The sequence below is a fragment of the Chiloscyllium punctatum genome, chromosome 6 (genome assembly GCF_047496795.1).
Source record: "Chiloscyllium punctatum isolate Juve2018m chromosome 6, sChiPun1.3, whole genome shotgun sequence".
NCBI classification, from domain to species: Eukaryota; Metazoa; Chordata; class Chondrichthyes; order Orectolobiformes; family Hemiscylliidae; genus Chiloscyllium; species Chiloscyllium punctatum.
Genome location: NC_092744.1, coordinates 63619292 through 63643974, shown reverse-complemented (window position 1 = coordinate 63643974; position 24683 = coordinate 63619292). Strand labels below are relative to the sequence as shown.

The window sequence follows — 24683 nt, the reverse complement described above, 5'->3', positions numbered from 1 at the left end:
AGGTCAGTCAGCATCCAAGGAGCAGGAGAATTGACGTTTCAGGCCAGAGCCCTTCATCAGGAATGAAGCTGGGAACCTTGGGGGTGGAAAGATAAAAGGGAGGCGAGGTGGGGCTGGGGAGAAGGTAGCTGAGAGTGCAATAGGTGGATGGAGGTGGGGATAAAGGTCGGAGAGGAGGGTGGAGTGGATTGGTGGGAAGGAAGATTGACAGGTGGACCAGGTCATGAGGGCGATGCTAAGCTGGAAGGTTGGAACTGGGGTAAGGTGGGGGGAGGGGAAATGAGGAAACTGGTGAAGTCCACATTGATGCCTTTGGATTGAAGAGTTCCGAGCCCCGGAAACAAACATCTTGGTGCCAATTTCCCCATGTCTTGTAAAGTCCACTTTAAAGTCCAACGAGCTGCCAATTTGCCAAATTGGTACAGGGTCTTTTTGGGGCTTGGACACTGGCCTGTGGTAGCAGTGGTTATTTACCAGGCAGGCTTAGAGGCCAATGCTGCCTGTTTGGTTGTGGGTGCAGCCACAGACCACTTTGAAGAGATATTTTCCCTGCCATTTGAACTTCTAAAATATGGTGTGAAGGCATTTTCCTTGAAATGCCAATGTCAGTTATTTACCATCCATTGCATGCTCCTATCAAATAGAAAGACCTCAGACAGCCTTCCAGCTTCAAGAACCCCTAATTGGAGAGGAGATCTACCTGTGCCTCCTTGAAAATTTCAATGAGTGGCTGCGTTAACCATCTTCTTCCAGAAGTAGATCTTTGGCTTTCGAGACATATCCACACAACACCTCCACTGAGCTTCATTGTGAAAACCCAGCTCTCCTATTTTCCTCCCCCCTTATGCGCTACTGTTCCCTGAATTAACCAAGAACAGGACAGCACAGAAACAGGCTCGTTGGCCTGTTTCTGCCTCCACCATCTCCTTTGGCAGCCATTCCAGGCACTTGCATCTCCTTTAAACTTACCCCCTCTATCTTAAACCTATGGCCCTGACAATTGATATTTCTACTCTGGGAAAATGCTTTGATTATCCACTCCATCCATGCTTGGCATAGTTTTGAAAACTTCTATCTCCCCATCTTCTGACATTCAAGTGAAAACAAACCAAGTTTGTCCAACCTGTCTTCATTGATCATAATTCGATTACAAATGAATGTAATGGTGCCTACTGTAGAAGGTCAAAAGCCCCATTCTGGTGAGAAGACTCATCTACCATCTGGAGAGAGCACAATCATTTCCAGTTGTAGCAGGACAGAGATGAACGGCCCATACTGTTCTGAATTTTATCTGCAATTGCTGATGACACACTGTGGACTGCCCAAAAGAATGTGCTTGACATAGTAATAGAGTCATAGAGATATAAAGCACAGAAACAGACCCTGTCGGTGCCACTTATCCATGTTGAAGAGATATCCTAAATTAATCTAGTCCCATTTGGCCCATATCCTCTAAACCCTTCCTATTCATGTACCCATGTTGCCATGCATACACCTAGAATCCCAGTGTAGGTCAATGTATTGAGATGAAAGCATGACAAAGGAAATCTTCGAAAATAAGAAAAAAAAGATCGATTTTTAGTGCACCACTAACCTTGAAAAATGTGAATATAAAAAGACTGAAATCTCTTTGACAAATCTTCGCTTCAATTCAGCAGTGCCAGACGAGCTAAAAACAGTTTGTTTTTAGGTGTGAGTGTGTGTTTGTGTTTTGGTATTGAGCTTTATCCCCCCCAACTTTCAACCAGTAGGTGGCGGCCAATTACACGTTTTTTTTCTCTAAACTCCTGAACACTTACCCAGAAACTGGGTGAAAGGAAGAGAATAAATACTTTATCGGTTCCAGCAGTGGGGAGCAGACTGATAGCTGGGTGAACACTAGGGTCAGGCGAGTTGGCGCTATTTTGCTAGCTTGTCGGTGCTGTTGCATACACTGCATGCGAGAGTTTCGACTTCCCTCCCCTGTTCCCTTGCTCTCACTCTAAGTGCCGAGGGAGAGGCGAGGTAAGAGCGGCAGTGATAGTATCGTCAAAGGCAGCAGATCTCTCCACCTCCCCCCAAGCGCATGACTGTGAAACACCATCAGTCAAAGGGAAAAGGAAGAAGACACAAAGAGTTGGATGCAAGCGACGCCGTCAGCGCTTCTCACACACACTCCAGAAACACCCAAGGTAAGGATTCGGAACAGCTTCCAGGAAGTGTAGTCCCTCTGCTCTGTTGGCTTTTTATTTGTGAAATTAGATTGAACCTGAAACAAAAACAAAATCTGATTAAGCAGGCTTTCCCTTCGTTGTTGATCATAAAAGCCACCCTCAAAGTGGCTTCGATTGGGCATAACAAGTGTTTAGTGTTATGCCACCCAAGTTACGATGGATTTGAGGATTACATTTACCACAGTATGTTGCGAACAAAGGATATTAACTGGCGTCCGACCTCCTTGGCAGATTGTTTGGGAAAACAAAATATCTCATTCAGTTGTCTCTATAAATATTTTCCCTTTTTAATTGTTAAACAAAAGTCCCCACGTTGATGGTTCGCTGAAAGCTGTTCCCACCCTTGTGCTATGGTTTGTATATTTTACTCTAAATTGTGTTTTGCAAAATTAGACTGTAGCGGATAATGTTGTGTACAGTTGCTTAAGATCCAGGATTGGCATTGTTTGTTGGGTTTTTTCAGTGATTTGAAATTTACATAAAACTTAGGAGTCTAATTCCCTGAATGAACTGCCAGATCATTTTCAGGGATTGGGCACCACAGAGACTATCAGTTGGTTTATTACAATGTATCTGGCCTAGATTTCCGAGTGATTTATGCTATTGATGTGAATGGTGAGCTCAGTTTCTGGACCAGACAACAAAAGGTGTTGAAAGTGTGTCTTATGCTGTAACAATGTATCCCAGACTCATCTCACCATTATTTACGCACTCCCATGTCCTAAATAAGGAAACAGAGAAAATTCTCAGAAAACGTGTGTGAATGAATAAATAGTGAAAATACAGATTATTTTTGCCATGGAGTTTGTGAAATAAACATTAGAAAGATTGTGAAGTGGGGGAATTAGAGTAGGTGAATTCAGTGAAAGTAGGCAAAGGACCTGCTCTTGGGTCGGCTTGCCTGAGTGGAGTCAGTTTCAGGAATGGAAGTCTGCCAATACACCTCTGCCATGTTGGCAGCTGATATAAGTTTATGATGCAACAAATGCTTTAGTTGTTTCTGTGCAAACTTTTACATTGCAATTTTCAGCAGTTGAAGGCATGATCAACAATATGCCTTTTATTGGATTATTAAGAAAGTATATTTGCATGTATGTTATGAAAGAAAGTAGCATTTTTCACAACCTCAGCATGCCCCGAAATCTTAAAAGCAAATGAAAAATTTCTGAAGGACTGTTATATATTAAGAAATATTGCAACCAAATTGAACACAGTGAGGTCCTGCAAACATAACATGATGATATTTCAAATTCAAATATATTTTATTGAGTTTATGGATTTTTTTTGGAAACCAAAATGGCTACAATTTTACATCTTGACTTTAAGCTGGTTTTGCTGATTTATCCTGAGATACGGTTATGTCATGTGGATTCTGCAACAGCATATTTTTACATCCTTAAGTGGCATGGGCAATGGGCAGAAATATGGAAAAATACAGCAATATTTAAAAAATCAGAAACCTGATATCAAAAAATATTTCCCACCTTCTCCTTAAGATTAGGAAGATGTTTAGCGGGCTTGCCTTCATTATTCAGACTTGCGTATAGGAGTTGGGACGTCGTGTTGAGGTTGTACAGGATATTGGTGAGGTCTCTTCTGGAGTACTGTGTGTAGTTCTGGTCACCCTTTTATACAAAGGATATTATTAAGCTGGGGAAGGTTCAGGAAAGATTTACCCGGATGTTGTGTAGAATGGAGGGTTTGAGTTATAAAAGTAGGCTGGGACTTTTTTGATTGGTTCATGGAAGCTTGAGGGGTGACATTATAGAAGTTTTAAAAAATCATGAGGGGCATAGATTAGGTGAATAACAAGGGTCTTTTTCCTATGGTGTGGGAGTTCAACAGTCGGGGGCTGATTTTTAAGGTGCGAGGAGAAAGTTTTGAAAAGCACCTGAGGTGCAAATGTTTTACACAAAGAATGGTTAGTGTGCAGAATGAGCTGCCAGAGGAAGTGATGGATGCAGATACGGTTACAGTATGTAAAAGACATTTGAGTAAGTACATGAATAGGAAAGGTTTGGAGGGATATGGGCCAAATGCAGGGAAGTGGGAGCATGGTCAGTGTGGACGAATTGGAGTGAAGGGTCTGTTTCCATGCTGTATAAATCTATGACTCTATGACTTTATGATGCTATGACCTTGTTACTTTGCATTTCCATGTCATTAATATTCAACTTGCCTCATTTCTACATAGCTTTCAATTCTCCTCTCCTTTCCTGAGAAACTAGATAGGACACCAATTCCTGACATTCCTGTCAGAATGGTTACCTGCTGGCAGCAGCTTACTACCTGCTTCTTTGGGCCTTCAGATAACTATGGCTTCCTTACAATGTCCCGACACTGAATGAACATCCTCCTCCCCTGTTCTTCATCCATCATCGTGCCTTCTTTTGAACCAACTCTCACAACATTTCAGCCCTTCAGGACTTCACTTTGGAGCTCAGGAATACTTATGATTTACTGCTTTACCGGGATGCATATGCATCACGTGCACCTATACAAAATGCATCTTATGACTGTTAGCTTCATTTTTTACTATTGTCTTCCTTTGTACTCAGTTGGATGAGGCTTACATTGCTTTTTAGCACATTGGGAAGGTGCTAGCTGGTCATGGCAGGGAATACAGCAAATTCAGTGGGGTGGGCATGTTGCTATACTGGATCAATCATGATCTCATTGAATGGTGGAGCAGACCTGATGGGCTGATTGGCCTACTTCTGTTCATATCTCTTATTGTCTACAGCACCGTGCTACATCAATGTCACATGTACAACATGTTCCAACAGCTTATGAGGCAGATGCATTGTACAAGCTTCAATCAAACAGCCATGTTTCAAAGTCAAAGGGGACCAGTCCTCAGTGGGGTCAAGGGGATCAATACTCTGTCAAAGATTACTGCAACAGTTAGTCAAGGGGCTCACCAAATATCAGTCCAGGATTTGGAAATGGTTTGTTCTGCTAATCAGGTGCAACAGTCTGGGTAGGTCAGTCAGGTTGTTATGGAGACAAAAGTGTGGTGGCGGATGAACCATTCCTGTAATGAGTGAAAATGAGAGACTGAGAATGATAATGTGGATAGAAGAGCAGTCAGTGGTGCTGCAAGAACAGGAGAGGTGGTGAGATGTCCCCAGTGAGTGGATAGGATATAGAAGGGCAGGAAGGGTTCAGAAGGATGACCTGCATGTGAATCATTGAGTAGACATGCAATAATTACAGTTGTAGTCTATGAGCCTTAATGAGATGACGAGCAGTGGCAGAATAGGAGTAAGTGGTGGCCTGGTCAGTGTGAGGTAGCAGAGAGAATATGGTGGTACTTACCCTCCTAGTGTACAGACAATCATTAGCCATCTCCTTGCACTACGTGCATTGCATTTTCACCTGGAACACTGCATTAACCTGGGCCACCATCTTTGTCTAGCCTGGGTGTGTTTGGTTGCACGATCTCATTTGCCAGTCAGCTGGAAAAAGCACTGGCCTCTTCTATAACATCCTGTCCATCAGCATCTCCAGGTTTCTGCCCAAGTACTGATGAACTAACTTATGATTCTGGGCCATTTCCTTCAGAACTGTGGTGCAGGACAAAGTCTGAAGGGCAATTTCTGACCTGTAGCATCTGATGTGGCTTGTATTGAGCATTAAATATGGCACTAATAGCATGAACATTGCAAATTCCAAGAAGCAGAAAGCACTTCTGTCTCTCCTCCTGCATCATACTGCAAGATGAATGCCACAAGGCTGTTTGCAAATTAATGAGATGAAGAGCTGAAGGTTGGTTGAGAAAAAAATGCCATAAACTGTGGCATGCCAGGCCTCATAAATCTCAGTCAAGAAAACACTGTCAAAAATAGATAAAATTCAGTAGAACTGCCCTTGAACAGATGCAGAAAACGATCAAGAAAACTAATAGTATGCTGGCTTTTATGTCTAGAGGGCTGGAGTACAAGGATACAGAAGTTATGTTGCAGTTACACAAAATCCTGGTCAGACCGCACTTGGTGTAGTGTGAACAGATCTGGGCACTACACCTTAGGAAAGAGATAGTGTCCTTTCCGAAGGGAGAAGAATGTACTTTTGTAAGAATGCTACCAGTACTGCAGGGGTTAAGTTATGTGGAGAGATTATACAAATTAGGCCTGTTCCCTCTAGAATTTAGAAGGTTAAACAGTGTTCTGATTGAAGTCTTCAAGAAAACAGCAGGGTGGGGAAAGATAAACTATTGTCACTGGGGATTCTAGAACTAGAAGACATGGTCTGAAAATTAGGGCAGACTGTTCAGGAGAGATGGTAGGAACTATCTACACGCAAAGGGTGGTAGATATTTAGAACTCTGCTGCAAATGGCAGTGGATGCAGGATCAATTGTAAATTTTAAATCTTTGATAGATAAAATTTTGTCAAGTAAATGTGTCAAAGGCAAGTATATGGAATTAGGCCACAGGGCTTATTAAATGAATGATAAAACATTTAATAATTTTAATCAATTTTATTAAATAGTGGAACAGATTGGAGGGGCTGTAGAGTCGACTTCTGTTCTGATGTTCCTTTGTTATGTAAATCTGGATGATGTCTGTTCATTGTAATTATGGAAAGTAATAGCTCGACACTGCACTGGTATGACTGCCCCTATGTTGTGTGAATTTGGATTTCAATTGATCAGGTGCAAGAACCTTGGTTAATTATGTTTCTTAATAGGAATTAATGCCAGGAATATTGGTTTCATTATTAAAGCTGATTTCTGGCTGGAGCTAGATGCAGGAACACAATAATTGTTACATATTGATGAAGCTGAAACAGCAAAATCACAATTCTTTTTGTTGAGAACCCAAAGTGCAAGGCCAAGTCTATTGTGCAAAACAGCGTAAAAGTTTTGAAATCTCTAAAGCTATGTGAGAAAGCAATTTGTATGACAGCTTTTGGGATTTGGAAACCACGGGCTTTTACTAAATCATTGTTTTATCTCAAGCTTTTATTACACTTTGTGAATGTGGTTGATTATTTGTATGTTGGAGCCCTATCTCAAGAAACCTGAGTCAAATTTGTTCTGTTGGAACCAAAATATTTAGAAATGTATATAAAATAGTGCAATTTAATTAAATGATCTCATTGTGTTTGCCCAAATAGCAGAGCTGTCTTGTTGGTTACTGATAAATGGATGAAGTATCTGCTTTATTTTTTTTCTTTTTGAGGGAAAGTGATAAACTTTTCTTGTGGCTTGTTTGGTCAAGGCAGCACATACCTAAACCTCAAATTGCTAAAGATCCTACTATCAATTTCTTTTTCTATTATGTTAACTGACCTTAGCCTGAGTAGCAGTAGAGATGGTAAAATTTCTGTAAGTACTCCCAAGATAGAGAGAAGAAAATTAACAAAAGTTATCACTTAAGATTGCAGCCAATCCTCACTGGAAAGAATATGCAAGCATAATTAGGCTTGGCTGCAATTTTGAAAAGGGGTTTTTAATCTATATCTGAGTACAATTAAGATCATCACTACCTTTAGAAAATAAAAATAAAAATAGAAATTGCACCTTAGCTCTAAATGGAGATTAATGTTTTGAGTAAAAACGTTTGGTTAGATGTACCAAACAGTTTGAAGTCAACTGTAATGAAAATGAGGTGAAAAGAAAAATATTTATGTAGCTCCTTTCTTGATGTTGCAAAACATTTTACATCCAGAGGAATATCCCTGAAGTATTTTTATTGTGGTGATGTCGGAAATAAAGTAGTCAATTTGCATGCAGCAAGATCCCACCAACAGCAATGTAATAATGACGAAAACATCCGTTGACTGAGGGATACACATGGGTCAGGAAACCAGGAAGCACTCCCTCGTACTTCTTTTGAAGTAGAGCCATTGCATTTTTTACATCCAATTCATAGGGCATTTTTGACCTTGTCTGTGAAAGATAGTACAAGTGACCATGTAGCAGTAACTTAGGGTTGCACTGGAAAATCAACTTTGTGATTAAGTCCAAAAGTAAGGTTTGAACACACAGCCTTCGGACTCAGAGGCAATCGCTTAACCATCTAAGCTGCAGCTGAAACTGGCATGTGAAATGGATGACACTAATTTTCTACCAAAGTTAAAAGTGAAAATGCATCCAATGGTGCCTAGGAAAAGTGTGAGAGTGTGGATTTCCAAAGGAACATTCAGCAAAAACATGTGAAGGGCAATTAATCATTTACTTATGAATTTGACTGCGATTCACTGAGATCTGATTGATCTCTGACCTAACTCCATATGCCCACCTCTTTCCCATATCCCTTAATGCATTTAGCTAATAAGTATTAATTTCAAATTTAAAATTAACTATTGATCTAGCATCAAATGCCATTTGTGTAATTGAGTTTCAAACTTCAAGCACACTTTGCATGAAGAAATGTTTCCTAATTTCAAACCTGAACAACCTGACTATGTCCTCTTGTTCTAGACTGTCCAATGAGATTAAATTGTTTTTTCCAAACTGTCCTATCTCTTCGCCTTAATATCTTAAAATATTTTATTATATCACACGTTAAACTTCTAAATTTCCAGGAATACAACTGTGGTTAGTTTATTGTGTATTAAGCTATAAGAACTTGTATTATTATTATTCAAGTAAATCTATGCCACACTCCCTCCAAGACTAACTCATCCTTCCTAAGATATGTTGGCCAAAACTACCCTCTGCAATCTAGGTACAGTCTAGACAATACTTTATCTAATTGAAGCATTCTCATCTCTTCTATCCAATTTTGCTTGATATAAAGGTGACTGTTCCATTACCTTTTTTGATAATTTTGGGAACCTCTAGACCAGTAAATGCATGCTTGTAGAAAGCTTTAAAAATTACTTCCTTTGCTACGGAGAGTTATTCCAGCTATGCCGATGTTTCTGGGATAGACTGACTGCATCAGTGCACTTCTCCTCCTCTCTTATAGTATAGAAAGCCAAATACCAGTACACTTCTCAATTGTTCCTGTAATAAAAATCATGGCATTAAGCAAAACAAAAGACCTCGTTATCTGTTTTGTTTAGACATATTTGAGTTTTTTAAAGCATCTGATAAGAAACACAATATGACTGACAGGCAGGTAGCACAGAGTATGCATGTATCATATCGATTATTTGGATTATGAGTTCAACTGACTGATCTAATTCTAACAACAGAGATTATTCAAGATCTTCATTTCTTGTCCAAAGTTGAAAATAAATATTGTGCAACATGAGAAAAGAGCTGAAGAGACTGAAAAATAAATGCATTTATACAGTACATTTCATATCTTTAGGACCTCCCAACTTGATTTACAGCTAAATGATTACCTTTGAAACTAATCTCTACTTTGTTGACACATCTTTCAATTTGCACACAAGATCATACAAACAGCAGTGTGGTAACTGACGTGTTGAACTGTTTTTTGGAATTGTTCTCGAAGGGTTAGACATTAGGGACAACGCTTAGAAACTCTTGGTCTCTGTGAGCATTGTCACAGGATCTATCTTCCTCATGAACAGTTTAACAATTAATCAATTGACCTTAGAGAAACAAGTACTTTAACTATTGGAATATTGATTTTGTAGGAACTCAGGAGCCATCACAATCAGATTATTGTACATGGATCTTATTGAACCTTATTCTCGACTACAAGAATGCTATTTTTTCTTATTTTTTATGGCCAGTATCTCTTACAGAAATCCAAAATCCTGTACTGGTAATCATTCAGTAATTGTAGTATCAGAAGCCAACTATTTCATTACCATCACTGCTCCACTTTATTATTTCAGCTGGCCAGGGTGTGAGTGAAATGTGATTGAATTTTTCTTTCTTTATCTTGGAACATTTTAGTAAAATGTTCATTAACATAAACCTCTTTTAATTTCAGGAGGATAGGGCCTATCCAGGGTGTTAATAATATTTAATTGGAACTTAGTTAGGTTTATATCAGTTTCAGAAACTGAGCAGTATGGAGTGTACATGTTCAGTTCTTTTTGAAGTAAATGCAGTAATTGAATGACCTATAGTGCACTGTTTGAAAGTGTGGTTGTCTTGGTTTTCTCCGGTGAGTGCCGCTGGTCGGGGTCTTGGAGGTCAATGGTTTCAGGCAAATTCTGATTGTTTGAAGTTGTAAATCCAAGCAGCAGCTGCACTGTCTCTATTGCACACTTCTCTTCTGGGGATTGACTAATATTTCAGCTGTGCATGGCACTTCCCATAAGATCAGCAATTTCTTCAAAGAATATAGTACAGTTCGGATGGAGTAACAAGACTCTGCTGTAAGAGTGAGGGGAGAAAAGGAGTGTCATTGTGAAGTGAGGAGAGTTGTAAAAAAGCAATGACAACATGAAGACTGCAATGTGGAGATGGAGAATGACAGATGGAATTGAGGGAGCAGAGGTTGAAAGGGGGACTGCAGAAGATGTGGCAAGTGTCACAAGGAACTATGAGAAATGAGAAGAGTCCCTCTTTTAAATTGGGAAGAGGATGAGAAAATTGGCACTGTAAAGATAAACAAAGAAAATGCACATTGTTTAGGTTTAGAGCTGGTAACTTAACTTTCAACTCATTGAGTCAGAAATTCAGTGGAACCTTGCCCAGTTTGACTTGGCATTCATTCTCCCCCAACTCTTCCTCCTCCTCCTCCCTACTCAATGACAGGTCCTACTGACAGCAACATAACCATCTGCTGGATACAAGCCTGAGTCCATTTAGCAAGAACCACTATCACCATGGTAGGTCAAAGCCTACCACTTGTCAGATGGCTTTTTTTTTTAAAGCAAACAATGTGTTAGTGACTTTGTACATTTTTCATTCCCCAATGCAAAGGATATCTGCTTATATATCTGACAGAGAAAGGTTGCGGCATATGGGGTGTCCAGGTGGAAGAAAGGCAGTAGATTTGATGTTTCAAAGGACATGTTGCTGAGCAAAATGTTTGAATTATGATGTGCATTGCTGCATTCAATTGACTGTCCAATGGGTGTGTGTTTGCCAACCAGCTGCACAGTATTCTGATGTGGAGTAACTAAGGCAAATGCTGAGCTGTGCACAACATTGATTCAGTAAGATTAGTTAGTAGATTGTTTTGTGTTTGACTCTTTCTGCTGCTTTATTTTTTCCCAGAAGGACAAAGTCCAATCTCAAGTCACTTCCCAGTATGCTGGATTGAGATCAACTTTTAGTCTCTAGCCATCCATATACATATAGTTCTTTTTTTTTGGCAGGTTTCGAGGAGATAGAACTCAGTCAATATGGTTTTGGGAGAATTTGTTTAAAGGTCCAGTCCAGTGTGCAAAAGGTAAATCTGGAGCAGCACAACGGTTGTCATTGGCATAGATTAACTTGTGGGATGTGATTGTCAGCAGATCATTTGCATGCATGGTGAACAGATTTGGGGTTGTTCTATGATACTAGCGGTTATATCCTCAAAGTAGGCTTAGGTGGATTGGAGCAGTGGCTTAGCAGTTGCAGTGTGTACTATGTACAAGATACACTGCAGCAATTTATCAAAGATCTTGCGACAGCACCTTCAATACGATCAAAACGTCTATAAGGAGAGTGGCAGCAGATACATGGGAGTGATACTACCACGTGCAAGGTCCCTACCAAGCCATTCACCGTCCTACCTGGGCAGTATATTGCCGTTCCTTTAGAGTCATTGGGTCTACATTCTGCAGTTCCCTCCCTAAGGGCATTGTGAATCGACCTACAGAGGTAGGTCGAGTAGGCAGCTCACCACCACCTACCTAAGGGCACATAAGGATGGGCAATAAATGTTGGCTAGCAATACCCATGTCCTGTGGGTTAATTTAAAGAAATTGAACAATTTATATCTGGTATTACTGTAGCTTATTTTCAGCAATGCCTTTACAGTTTTTTTGCTACGTTTTACAGTGCCGTGTCTACAGTTAAGTTTGTGATCTATGCGGGATATGTGCAACATTTTATTGTTGTTGCCAACATTTTCTCCTGAAGCCGCTTGACTTGTGTATGGCTGCAAACACTGTGCATGAGCATCCAATTTGCTGGGGTTTAGGTCTTCCTCACAGTTGATTCAATAGAAAATAGTTAAAATATTGCAGACTGAAATTGAACCTTATAACAATATATTTTAGCTCTCAGTTTTCCTGCTGCAATAGGATGGCTTTTTTAAAATACATAAATATTTATATATATTTTAATTCATTTATTCATAGGATGTGCTCGTTGTTGGTAAGGCCAAGTTTATTGCCTATCCCTAATTGTCCTTGAGAAGCTGGTAGGGAGCTATCTTCTTGAACTGCTACAGTCATTGGAATGTAGATCGATCCCGATTGCCATTAGGGAGGGAGTTCAAGGTTTTGATCCAGCAACAATGAAGGAATGGCGATATTGTTCCAAGTCATGATTGTGTGTGCCTTGGAAGTGAACTGAGAGTCTTAGAGTCACAGAGATGTACAACATGGAAACAGACCCTTTGGTTCAACCTGTCCATGCTGACCAGATATCCCAACCCAATCTAGTCCCACCAGCCAGCACCCAGCCCATATCCTCCAAACCCTTCCTATTCATATACCCATCCAAATGCCTCTTAAATATTGCAATTGTACCAGCCTCCACCACTTCCTCTGGCAGCTCATTCCATACACGTACCACCCTCTGCGTGAAAAAGTTGCCCTGTAGGTCTTTTTTATATCTTTCCCCTCTCACCCATGCCCTCTAGTTCTGGACTCCCTAACCCCAGGGAAAAGACTTTGCCTATCTACCCTACCTACCATAATTTTGTAAACTTCTAAAAGGTCACCCCTCAGCCTCTGACGCTCCAGGGAAAACAGACCCAGCCTGTTCAGCGTCTCACTATAGCTCAAATCCTCCAACCCTGGCAACATTCTTATAAATCTTTTCTGAACCCTTTCAAGGTTCACATCTTTCCGATAGGAAGGAGACCAGAATTGCACGCAATATTCCAACAGTGGCCTAACCAATGTCCTGTACAGCTGCAACATAACCTCCCAACTCCTGTACTCAATACTCTGACCAATAAAGGAAAACATACCAAACACCACCTTCACTATCCTATCTACCTGCAATTCCACCTTCAAGGATATATGAATCTGCACTCCAAGGTCTCTTTGTTCAGCAACGTTCCCTAGGACCTTATCATTAAATGTATAAGTCCTTCTAAGATTTGCTTTCCCAAAATGTAGCACCTCGCATTTATCCGAATTAAACTGCAAATGCCACTTCTCAGCCCATTGGCCCATCTGGTAAAGATCCTGATATTTGTGCAGGTGATGTGTTCCTAAATATCTGTTGCCTTTGTTCTTCTGGATAGTAAAGTTTGTGTTTGGAAAGTGCTGTTGAAGGAACCTTGGTGAGTCGTTAGAGGACATCTTGTATAGATGGTACACTACTGCTGCAGTACATCAATGGTAAAGTGTGTAAATGTTGAAGGTGTTGGTGGGATGCCAATCTGTCCTAGACAGTGGCCAGCATCTTAAGTGTTATTGAAGTTGCATGTATCCAAGTAGGTGGAGAGTATTCCATTCCACTACTGTTTTGTGGCTAGTAGATGATGGACACGCACAGGAGAAGTCAGGTGATGAATTATTCGCTGCAGAATTCCAAGCTTCTTATCTGTTCTGTTCTCGAAGCCACAGTGATTATATGGTTGGTCAACAGTGGGGGATTCAGTATCAGTAATGCCATTGAATATGACAGGCAGTGGTTAAATTCTCTCTGACTGGAGACAGCCATTGTTTGGCTTTTGTGTGGTGCAAATGTCACTTGCCACTTATCAACACAAGCCTGAATGTTGCCCAGATCATTATGTATTTGGACTCTGACGTCTTCTGTCACTGAGGAATCATAAGTACTGCTGAATTTATACAATTATTTATGAAGTAAATCCACCTTTTGTGATGGAGGGAAGATCATTGATAAAGCAGTTGAAGATGGTTGGGTCTCTCAGGTTTTCAGAGAAGACATGGTTTTTTTTGTGTGTGATAGGTTTTATTCAGGGCTTTAAAATGCCTGCACCATGAATCCAGCCATTTCTATAATGTATTTTTTCTGAGACCACAAGCATTCTTAATCAAGCACAGTATGTGTCAATTCTAAACAATGACTGAACAACTGAACTCCAGAACTTTCTCATCAGGCTTTGTCTCAAACTTATCTTCCAGAATTATTAATTATTAATTTCTTGCTGCTAAAGCATTACTGCTGCTTGTCAGTCTCAATGCACCAGTGCCCAATTTCTGTGAGTAAGTATAGATAGTGAATGTTAGTTGACTGGTCAACATAGGATAACAGATGAACCTAGCCTGTCTTCACCCAGTATCATCAATGTAGAAGCAGAATTGGCTCATCGGCCGGAAACAGTGGGGATTTTGGGTTCTTTTTTGGGTCGTGATTGGTAAGGTTCCATAAGAATCAGTGCTGGGACTGCAACTGTTTATCGTATAGATGACTTAATGGAAGGAAGTGAATGTACAGAAACCAAATTTGCAGATGACACAAAAATAGGTGGAAACCCAGGTTGTGAGGGATACCATTTACAGAGATATTAATGAGTTAAGAAAGTGGGAAAAAAAGTTAATGAATAAAGAATAGTGTGGAAAATGTGAAGTTATTCCTTTTGAAAGAGAGCACAAAAGAGCAGGGTATTATTTAAATGGGGAAAGCTGCAGCACAAAGGGACTTGGGAATTACTTGTTCATGAAACAGAAAGCTAATACACAGGTACAACAGGGAATCAGGAAGGCTAGTGGAATGTTGGCCCTTATCTCAAGGGGCTTTGAATATAACAGTAAGGCAGTCTTATTGTAATTGTACAAGCTGCTGATGAGACCATATTGGGAATGCTGTGAGCAGTTTTGGTCCTCTTGTTTCATCAGTTTCATCAGTTCTGAGAAGGTTCACGAGGATGATCCCAGTATGGAGGGACTATGCTATGAGAAAAGATTAAACATGTTGTGACTCTACTCATTGAAATTTAGAAGAATGAGAGATGATCTCATTGAAATATGTAGACTTCTTAAGGGGCTTGTCAGAGTAAATGCTGAAGGAATGTTTCCCATCATGGGAGAGTCTAGGACCAGAGGGTATGGTCTCAGAATTAAGAAGCCCCAGTTTGAGACTGATGAGGAGGAATTTCTTTTCTTCGAGGGTTGAGATTTTTTGGAAATCCTTGACATAGAGCTGTGGGGACACAGTCTGAAATAGCTGTTTTTTGAACAGTAAGGAAATCAAGGGTTATGGTGAAAGGGCAGGAAAGTGGACATGAGAAATGTTGGATTAGCCATGATCCTCGTGAATGACAGAGCAGGCTCAAGGGGTCAAATTGCCCACTCCTGATACTGTTTCTTATGACTTAATGGTTTTATTGTTTAGAAAGCAGGAGTAAGAACTCTAGTCAATTATACCTTTTTATAAATTGAAGCATTTCCGTTTATCATGGAATCTTTACTGTCAGAAAAAAGTGAGGACTGCAGATGCTGGAGAGTCAGAGTCAAAAAGTGCTGGAAAATCACAGCAGATCATGCAGCATCCAAGGAGTGGGATAATTGACGTTTTCGGCATAAGCCCCTCATCCTGATGAAGGGCTTCTGCCCAAAACGTCGATTCTCCTGCTCCTTGGATGGTACCTGACCTACTGTGCTTTCCCTGTACCACAATTTTAGTCTCTATTATCACCTTGATTGAGATCAGCTGACTTAATAGAGACAGGTGACTAACTTGGAATCTTCCTGGTCTCCATATCTCAACTACTTTAACCAACAGACACATCAGTGGATCCATGAGTATATGACCTCTCAGTGTAATTTTTAATATTTAAAACAAATGTCTATTTAGGTATCTTCGCTCTTTTCATATTGGCTTCATGAACTATACCTTATCTTTCCAAGGCTCCACTTTCGAGAATTCCCTTTTTCTACCTTTCTGCTTCTTATTCTGCCCTTTAGACACTCATTAAAACCTTTTGCTTTCATTAGGCTTTGATCATCTGCTCTAATGTTTCATAATAGGGAGTGGTATTGGAGGTGTACTTTCTCTATAGTTGCTGCAGGTATAATTGCACCTTGTATAGTGCCTTCAGGATAAGAGGAATCATTAGTAATCATTGCCATTCAATGGTATTACTGCCTTTTAGCGTCTGGGTTTTGGACTGCTCTCTGCTATTGATTCTGTTTTCTACAGCCATTTTACCAACTAATCCCACACAGAGTATGCTATTTGCTCTTCAGCCTTCATTGAAAAGGGATAAAGGAGGGTAAAGTTGATGAAAGAAAGTAAAATCATGTAATTTGAAAAGTCTGAATGAATTCTTCAATGCCTAAACTTGATAACCTATCAAGATAAAAATAAATGTTTTGTCATTAACTGCCTCCTTCACCTTTTAATGATTACAATGTCAGATCACGTTTGCTAAGAAAAAGAATCTTCCTCATGGTGGCACAGTGGTTAACACTGCTGCCTCACAGCGCCAGAGACCCGGGTTCAATTCCTGCCTTGGGCGACTCTCTGTGTGGAGTTTGCACATTCTCCCCGTGTCTGCGTGGGTTTCATCCGGGTGCTCCGGTTTCCTCCCACAGTCAAAAAAAAAGTGCAGTCTAGGTGAATTGGCCATGCTAAATTGCCCGTAGTGTTAAGTGAAGAGGTAAATGTAGGGGAATGGGTCTGGGTGGGTTGTGCTTCGGTGGGTCGGTGTGGACTTGTTGGGCCGAAGGGCCTGTTTCCACACTGTAAGTAATCTAATCTTACTGAAAACCAATAATGGCCTCCTCAGCATTTAACATTAGAACTGTTGTAAACAAAATCCCAAACCAATTGTGCATGCAAAGTAACAATGAATTCATCATTTTCAATTCAACAATAAAGTTCTCATTGATAACTTTAACTTTTTTCTTCATGGTATTCTTAGCAGAACAGAAAAATATTTTGATGATATGCCAAATGTTGTTTGAGGCTTTATTTTTAACACATTCAGAGAAATGCAGTTGTACATTTGTGGTTTCCTGTCTAATCTGTTTGAATTGTCTGTTCTGAAGTGTGAAGGGCTTTTGCCCGAAACGTTGATTTCGCTGCTCGTTGGATGCTGCCTGAACTGCTGTGCTCTTCCAGCACCACTAATCCAGTATTTGATTTTCAGCATCTGCAGTCATTGTTTTTACCTTGTTCTGAAGTGTGGTTTGCCTGTCTGCTGGCAGTGGAAAATCTCTAGTGAAGGTTTGCATGTATAAAGATATTTTGGTGAAAAAGGTGTCTAAATCTGATAACAATAGATGAGAAATATCAATAATTTCAATTTACTTAGAAAATGCTATGTTTTAGTTGAATCTTCTTATAGTAATTGTTGAGGTGTTTAGGATCTCAGAACTGAACATCATTTTCAAAACTTTGCTAAACATGTACATCTCCACTCATTTCATAAGAATGCAATGGAAAATGCTTATTTCAGTAGAGTTGCTTGATCTTATGAGTAATAATATTGAGATTTTATCTTGGAGTAAATGTAAGCTATAAATCAGAATTAAGTGTCTTTTTCAGAAGGAAAGAAAATGACCATAGCAACAGAAGCTTCATTCTTCACGTTTTGAGTTCTTTTTGGTGTAACAATCTGGCTGCTGTGTGTTGGAATTGACATCTTTATTCATATGTGTGGGCTTGACTGTTATTGCATTGACTTTCACAGGGGAGAGCAAGTGGAGGTCCAATCATAATGGGAGTCTGAAAATGTGTGTGGCAATGTTTTACCGAAACCGTTTTCTGTTTCTGCTGGCCATAGTTGCCCTCCTGGCTGTCCTGAGCCTAAGCCTACAGTTCTGTAAGTACAGCTTCCACTGGTTTACTTCTGATTTAACAAGCACCATCTTGCACAGCTAATGCAAGACATTGAAATAAAAAGCACACTCAAGAAGAAGCCTCTCTCTGCTGCTGGTATGCTGTGCGTCTGAAGTCTTTAAGCATTACCACTGAGTAATGAATTATTTCTGAGGTTGAAAATCTTTTCAGCAAATTTGCATTTTCAAAGTATTTTTAATCATAATAATATTTGAGATTTCTTTTTTAAAACCAATTCTTTCATGTTGTGATTTTAAACTCCCTATGTAAATAGATACCAGTGAAGTGCATTATAATTGGTACAATTAAATGTTTGCCTATATTTTCTCCATCATTGAGCTGCATTTCTTGGAAGCAAATTTTGTCTATTGCAATGCAAACATGTGCTGAATCTGTATAGAATTGGACAAACCAAGGATCAACAATTAATCCACTTGTAATCCCCTTTTTGCATGAAATGTAATTCTATGTTGTTATGCTATGAAATGAATTTTGAAATGATATTAAAGTTCAATCAGGCTTTGGGACTAACTTTTTAATATTCATATGGTGCATGGGAGTTATTGGCAAGTCTAGCATTTATTGTCCATCACGAATCTCCTTTTAACTAGTTGATGGTTAGTTACAGTTCATGTTGTGAAGGAAGCCATCTCTTTAAATTGTTTCTGAGCATGTTTGGCTCGATTGCAGAGTATGGCAAGGAGACAAGTCATGCATGCTGTAATTCCAGAATTTATTCTTTGCCAGGTGCCCAAAGAAGTGAAAGGCATGGCCAGAAGCAGCTGTGCAGGTGTATGTTGTGAGAAGAGTGACCAGGTGACATGGGTTTTGACATGTCAACCTGACTTCAGGTCCTGCGGAGGGACTGGGCAGTGGTGATGGGAGGGAGGGGCTGTGTGGAAAGTGAGTTCACAAGAAAGGAGCTGGGTGAATAATGACAGTTGATACCTCTCTGCAGCTGGGGAGCTGTAGCTCAGAGAAGACAGAGAACATTGGATGCTCAATGCATCTGGAAAATTGAGGCTTCGAGAAGTCTCAACACAGTGTCAGCTCCATGAGGCTGATGAAATGAGGCTGTCACTGTCCACCCTATCTAACTCTCTGATTACCTTATGTCTCCTCTCAACCTTCTTCTCCCAAACAAAAACAGCCTCAAGTCCCTCAGCGTTTCCCCAAGGAGGCAGTGATTAGATGTTGCAATGCAGCCAAGTAAACCCAAAGTCTGGGGCAAAAAGATCCAGCAGCTGGAAGGTGAACAATCATTGGGGCATTCAGAGTTTGAGTCCTGTTGCATGATAGTTTCCTGCAGGCAGAAGCAAAGCACCGCCCAGGCTGATTTGGCATTCCCTTTGAATTGGAAATCAGAGGCTAAGTCTTTGAAAGGGAATCTGGAATCCATGGTGATTAAGGCAGAATTGGAAGTGATCCCTGATATCTGAATGGGTTGTTGAGAAACATGAGGTATATGTCTTAGTTGTGTCTCTGATGTGTGTAAGTTAGTGATTTGTATTAGACCACAATTTGCATGTTAATTCATGTTTACATCCTATTATTCTGGATATAGGTTAAAATATAGGCTAGATAGTATTGATTGTTTACTTTTTTGACACTTGTATTATAAATGTAGAACATTACAGCGCAGTACAGGCCCTTTGTCCCTTGATGTTACACTGACCTGTGTAACCAATCTGAAGCCCATCTATCCTAAACTATTCCATTTTCATCCATATGTTTATCCAATGACGATTTAAATACCCTTAAAGTTGGCGAGTCTACTACTGTTTCAGGTACTGTGTTCCACGCCCATACTACTGAGTAAAGAAACCACCTCTGACATCTGTCCTATATCTATCACCCCTCAGTTTAAAGCTTTGTCCCCTCGTCACTCATCTGAGAAAAAAGGCTCTCATTGTCCACCCTATCTAACCCTCTGATTACCTGAAATGTCTCAATTAAGTTACCTCTCAACCTTTTTCCCTCGAACAAAAACAGCCTCAAGTCCCTCAGCATTTCCTCACAAGACCTTCCCTCCATACTAGACAACGTGCTAGTAAATCTCCTCTGAACCCTTTCCAATGTTTCCACGCCCTTCTTACAAGGCAGTATGTATGCAATACTCCAAGTGTGGCCGCACCAGATGTTTGTACAGTTGCAGCATGACCTTGTGGCTCTGAAACTCAATCTCTTGATCAATAAAAGCTAACACACCGGTATGCCTTAACAACCCTATCAACTTGGGTGGCAACGTCCTCCCATTTGCTTAAAACCATGGAATTTGTTGTTTTTGTTTTCTCTTGATAAGTAACTGGAACTTCAAACTTTGTGTACTTTTCAACAAAAGTTATTCAATACTAACTTGCTGTTATCAATGTGGTGCTGTTAGGAAGGGAGGTTCAGATTTGGACCCCATGATAGGGAAGGAATGGCTCCACTTCCAAGTCAATATGGTGTGAGACTTGGAGGAGAGCTTGCAGATGTTTGGGTTTCCATGCATCTTTTTTTTTCCTTGCACTTCTAGGTGGTAGAGATGGAATTGGAGGAGTTTTCATGAGTTTCTGCAAAGCATCTTATCAGTGGTAAATAATGATACCACTGTATGCCACTATTGGAATGAATTTGTGGCAGTGGTGGATGAGTTGTCAAACAGCAGGCTGCTTTGTCCTACATAATGTTGGGCTTCTTAAATGTTGATTGAGTTGCTCTCATCCTGGTAAATGGAGAGGATTCCACAGTCATGAGTTGTGTTTTGTAGACGGTGGATAGACTTTCGAGAGCCAGGAGATGGGTTACATGCCATTTAAACCAAGCTTCTGACCTATCGTTGTAACCACAATACTTATTTGTTGTCTCAATTACTTGTCTTGTCAATGGCGAATTCATCTGAAGAATCATTAAAAATGGTGTATTCTGTGATAGTTCTACCATGGTTAGATTATCACTTGTTGGAGATGGTCATTTCCTGACACTTACACAGTCCAAAGGTTACTTGATACTCTTAACCAAAATCAGGATGTTATCTAGGTCTTGTTGTAAGTTGGCATGGACCTCTTATTTCAGAAATGATGAATAAAACAGAACTCGGTACAATCATCAGTGAAAATCCCTGCTTTTGGTTTATGAAGGGAAAATCGTTAATGAAGCAACTGAAGATGGTGAGGTTTAGCATACTGTTGTGAGGAACGTCTGAAGAACTCCTGGAACTAAGATGATTGACATCCAACCACCACAAACATCTTTCCTTCTGCTCGGTATGACTGCAACCAATGGAGAATTTTCCCTTCGCTTTCAGTTGACTTCAATTTTACTCAGGCTTCTTGATGATACTTTTGACCAAATTTTCCCTTGATACCAAAGACAGCCACTATCGCATTACTTCTGGAATTCAATTCTTTTGTCAAGTTTTGAACTGAGCATATAATGGTGGGGCATTTTTTGATGGTGAGAAAGAAATATTTTACAAAGAAATGCTTCCACAATTATAGTTGTCAGATATTGAAACCTTATTATGTATTTATATACCGAGCTCTGGTGATGTAGTTGTCATGTTCCCCTTCAGAATCCTTTTCCTTGTAGGCAGTCAGGACTGAGGCTGATTTTCTTTCACTTGGGATTTGTGGGTCCTAAGGTAACTGAGCAGTCTGATCATATCTGCAATTTTACCCTAGATGGCGATGTTTGAACAAGTGGGTCTGTAGGAAAACGAGCTGTTCGCATATTCCTTCTGTTGTTTGAGCTTGGCCTGTTGGAGATGATTGGCATCTTTGTGATGCTTCTTTTTACAAGTTGGGTGTCCTGGGAAGGTGATTCACATGAGTTGGTGGACTATTGTATTTTTTTGTGTGGAGGCTTTGAGGATGTGTAGGAAATGTTTTCTCTGCCCTTCTGATACCCATTTCCTCAGAATAAAGAGCTTGTTGTGGAAGTCTCAGGTCAGGCACATAGATCATGCGGGTACAACACAGCTGCTTGACTGTAGAAAGGGCTTTGATGCTGTGGCAGTGTTTGTTTGAGAGAGAATGCAGAAAACCATCATTAAGGCTGAAGTGGAATCTCTTTTCACATTTCTGTTTCAGGCACATTTGTGAAAAAATGGAGAAGATGAATTAGTGTTAGCTGAGAAATAGGAAGAATGTCAGTCTGCAATGTGACAGAAGCATTCCGAGACCAAAAAACTGGCAAGTAAAATATAAATGCTTCATAATTTCAGATATGGCAATTTCAGGTTTCCTGACTTTTATCGCAATAATATGTGGATTTCTTCTCTCTGCCCACGTCACATGTGTTGTTTCCCAATCAAGGACTGAGATCTCATTACATTATCCAATTGGAGCTAAAACACAACCGATCACTGATCCAAATATTACTAACGTGATAAACACATACAGTTACCCTAACAACAGCCAACAAACATTCAACAGATGATTAATACTCGTTTTTATTGCAAAACGCTTAACAATTACAACAATCAAACTGAAACATGTTTTAATCAAAATGGGACAGCAATATCATCAAAAGGTCAAACACCAGAAATGTCACTAAGCAATGAGCGAACTGCTTGGGAATCATGGTGACTTATATAAATCAAACCTTATGATAATTTTCTAGTCAGATCTAAATTACACCAAAGTATTTTTTTCATAATTTACATTATACATTTAAAATATTCTTTAAATCTTCAAATCTTTCAAATCTTGTTGATTATTATGGGGATCAGAGGTTACAGGGAGAAGGCAGGAGAATGGGATTGAGAAACATATTAGCCATTATCAAATAGCAGAGCAGATTCGACAGGCCAAATGGCCTAATTCAGTTTCTATATTTTATGGTTCTTTGATATACCACAATACACTTGAACTTTGATTTTCCAATAAATACGTGTGTTGATCAAGACCACTTAGCCAGTCAGCAGTTCCAACTTTCTAGAGAGACCGGTAGGTAAATTGTCATCAATTACAAGGTGCAGGAACTTTGGATATTGTTTCAGAATCTAAGACCTTTGTGCATCTCTAACAAAGAATCTAACAAAATAATTCCTGATACATATCTCCATTCCCAGATATGAGACATTGCTCTGGTTTTATTCACCAGTCACTTGTTCCCAAAACATTATAATGTTGTTTTGCAGAATTTATTTAATTTTCCATTTAAATTTGAAAATCAAGTTAAGACACCAAGTAAAAAGCTAAACAACAGCAGTACATTATTTTCAGTGATGTTTTCAGAACTACATGATCTGCACATATTGATGCTAGCCTAAATAAATTGACATCCAAGTACTTAGTGACCAACCTGCTCAGTTATCAAATTATTGATCCTCGTCACTTTATGGAATGTCAGGGTTAGACAATCAGCCTGAGTTCCTCTGCAGCTGACTAAGATGCAATGCAACTTCAGGTTTTCAGCATGAGCTCAATTATTAGAAGCTGTGGTGCCAGTACAGCCTTTAATAGAAAAAGTGTCTCAGTTTGCTGTTATTGGGATTGCAAAATTGAAGCTCTTTTAATCTAGAGTCATGACAATAGCAGGCAAAGTTTCCATTTCAGTACTCCGATGTTCACTGGCAATATTGGGCTGCAGTGGACCATTTGATGTTGCATAATGATTGGTCCACAACTTTAAAGGAAAGGAAGGGCTTCAAGCTAGGCTTAGTGGTATGCCGAGTTGGTGCTCCTCCATGTGGTTTGACATTGAACATAGTTCTTCTAATAAGCTTCCCAATGCACTGAATATTTTGTTGTGCATATTCATCACAGGCTGACCTATTGAAGTCTGCGTTTGTCTCCCTTCCAAAAGAAGTTCATGCATGATCATGTCCCCTGATAGCAAGCGTGTACTTAAGCTATTCTTTCTTACTACCCTGGTTGTAGTCCACCTGTTCCTACCAAATGCATTTTCTGCCTCTTTGTCATGTATAAATTATGTATTGTGTCTGTAATTATTGGAGCCAGTGGCTGAATGTGACATTCAGTGATGCTTCTTCATCTTCACTGCCTTATTGTTCCTTCACTGTCTGTGAGTATTTATAAAAAGAAAGGCATAAGGGTGACACTGTAATGTGGGGAAAGGAGCAGAATGTCAGAGGTGCATACTTAAATGATTGCAGTTTGTAAATCAGAGAGATGTGTATAATGAGCAATAATTTCAGTACATAAGAAACCAACGACAGGCAAAAGTAGACATTGGGCTACTTCAAACTGATGCAGGAAGCCTAGTGATGGGAGATAAGGAAATAACAGGAGAACTTAACAAGTACTTTGCGTCAGTTTTCACAGTGGAAGACATGAGTAATATCCCAAAAATTAAAGGGTGTCACAGGGCTGAGTTGAGTATGGTTGCCATTACGAAAGAGATAGTGCTAGAAAAGTTTAAAAAGTCTTAAAATTGATAAATCTCCTGGCCCCGATGGGATACACCCTAGAGTTCTGAGAGAGGTGGCTGAGGAAATAGCAGAGGCATTGGTTGAGATCTTTCAAGAGTCACTGGAGTCAGGAAAGGTCCCGGATGATTGGAAGATGGCTGTTGTAACCCCCTTGTTCAAGAAAGGATCAAGGCAAAAGATGGAAAATTATAGGCCAATCAGCTTAACCTCAGTTGTTGGTAAAATTCTAGAATCCATCATTAAGGATGAGGTTTCTAAATTCTTGGAAGAGCAGAGTCTGATTAGAACAA

General features: G+C 39.9%; 1 protein-coding gene across 4 annotated transcripts in view; it reads left to right on the top strand.

The window, feature by feature from the left end:
* Nucleotides 1-1831: 1831 nt before the first annotated feature.
* Nucleotides 1832-24683, top strand: part of pxylp1 (2-phosphoxylose phosphatase 1) — a 175639-nt gene continuing 152787 nt past the window's right edge. The window contains exons 1-2 of one of the 4 annotated variants that reach the window (XM_072572794.1): nt 1832-2171; nt 17866-17997. In XM_072572794.1, coding sequence (XP_072428895.1) covers nt 2066-2171; nt 17866-17997 — 238 coding nt within the window. In that variant the 5' untranslated portion in view covers nt 1832-2065. Of the gene's footprint in view, nt 2172-17865; nt 17998-22087; nt 22190-24683 lie in introns of those variants that run through there. The other 3 variants (XM_072572795.1, XM_072572797.1, XM_072572796.1) reach the window with 3 other exon arrangements.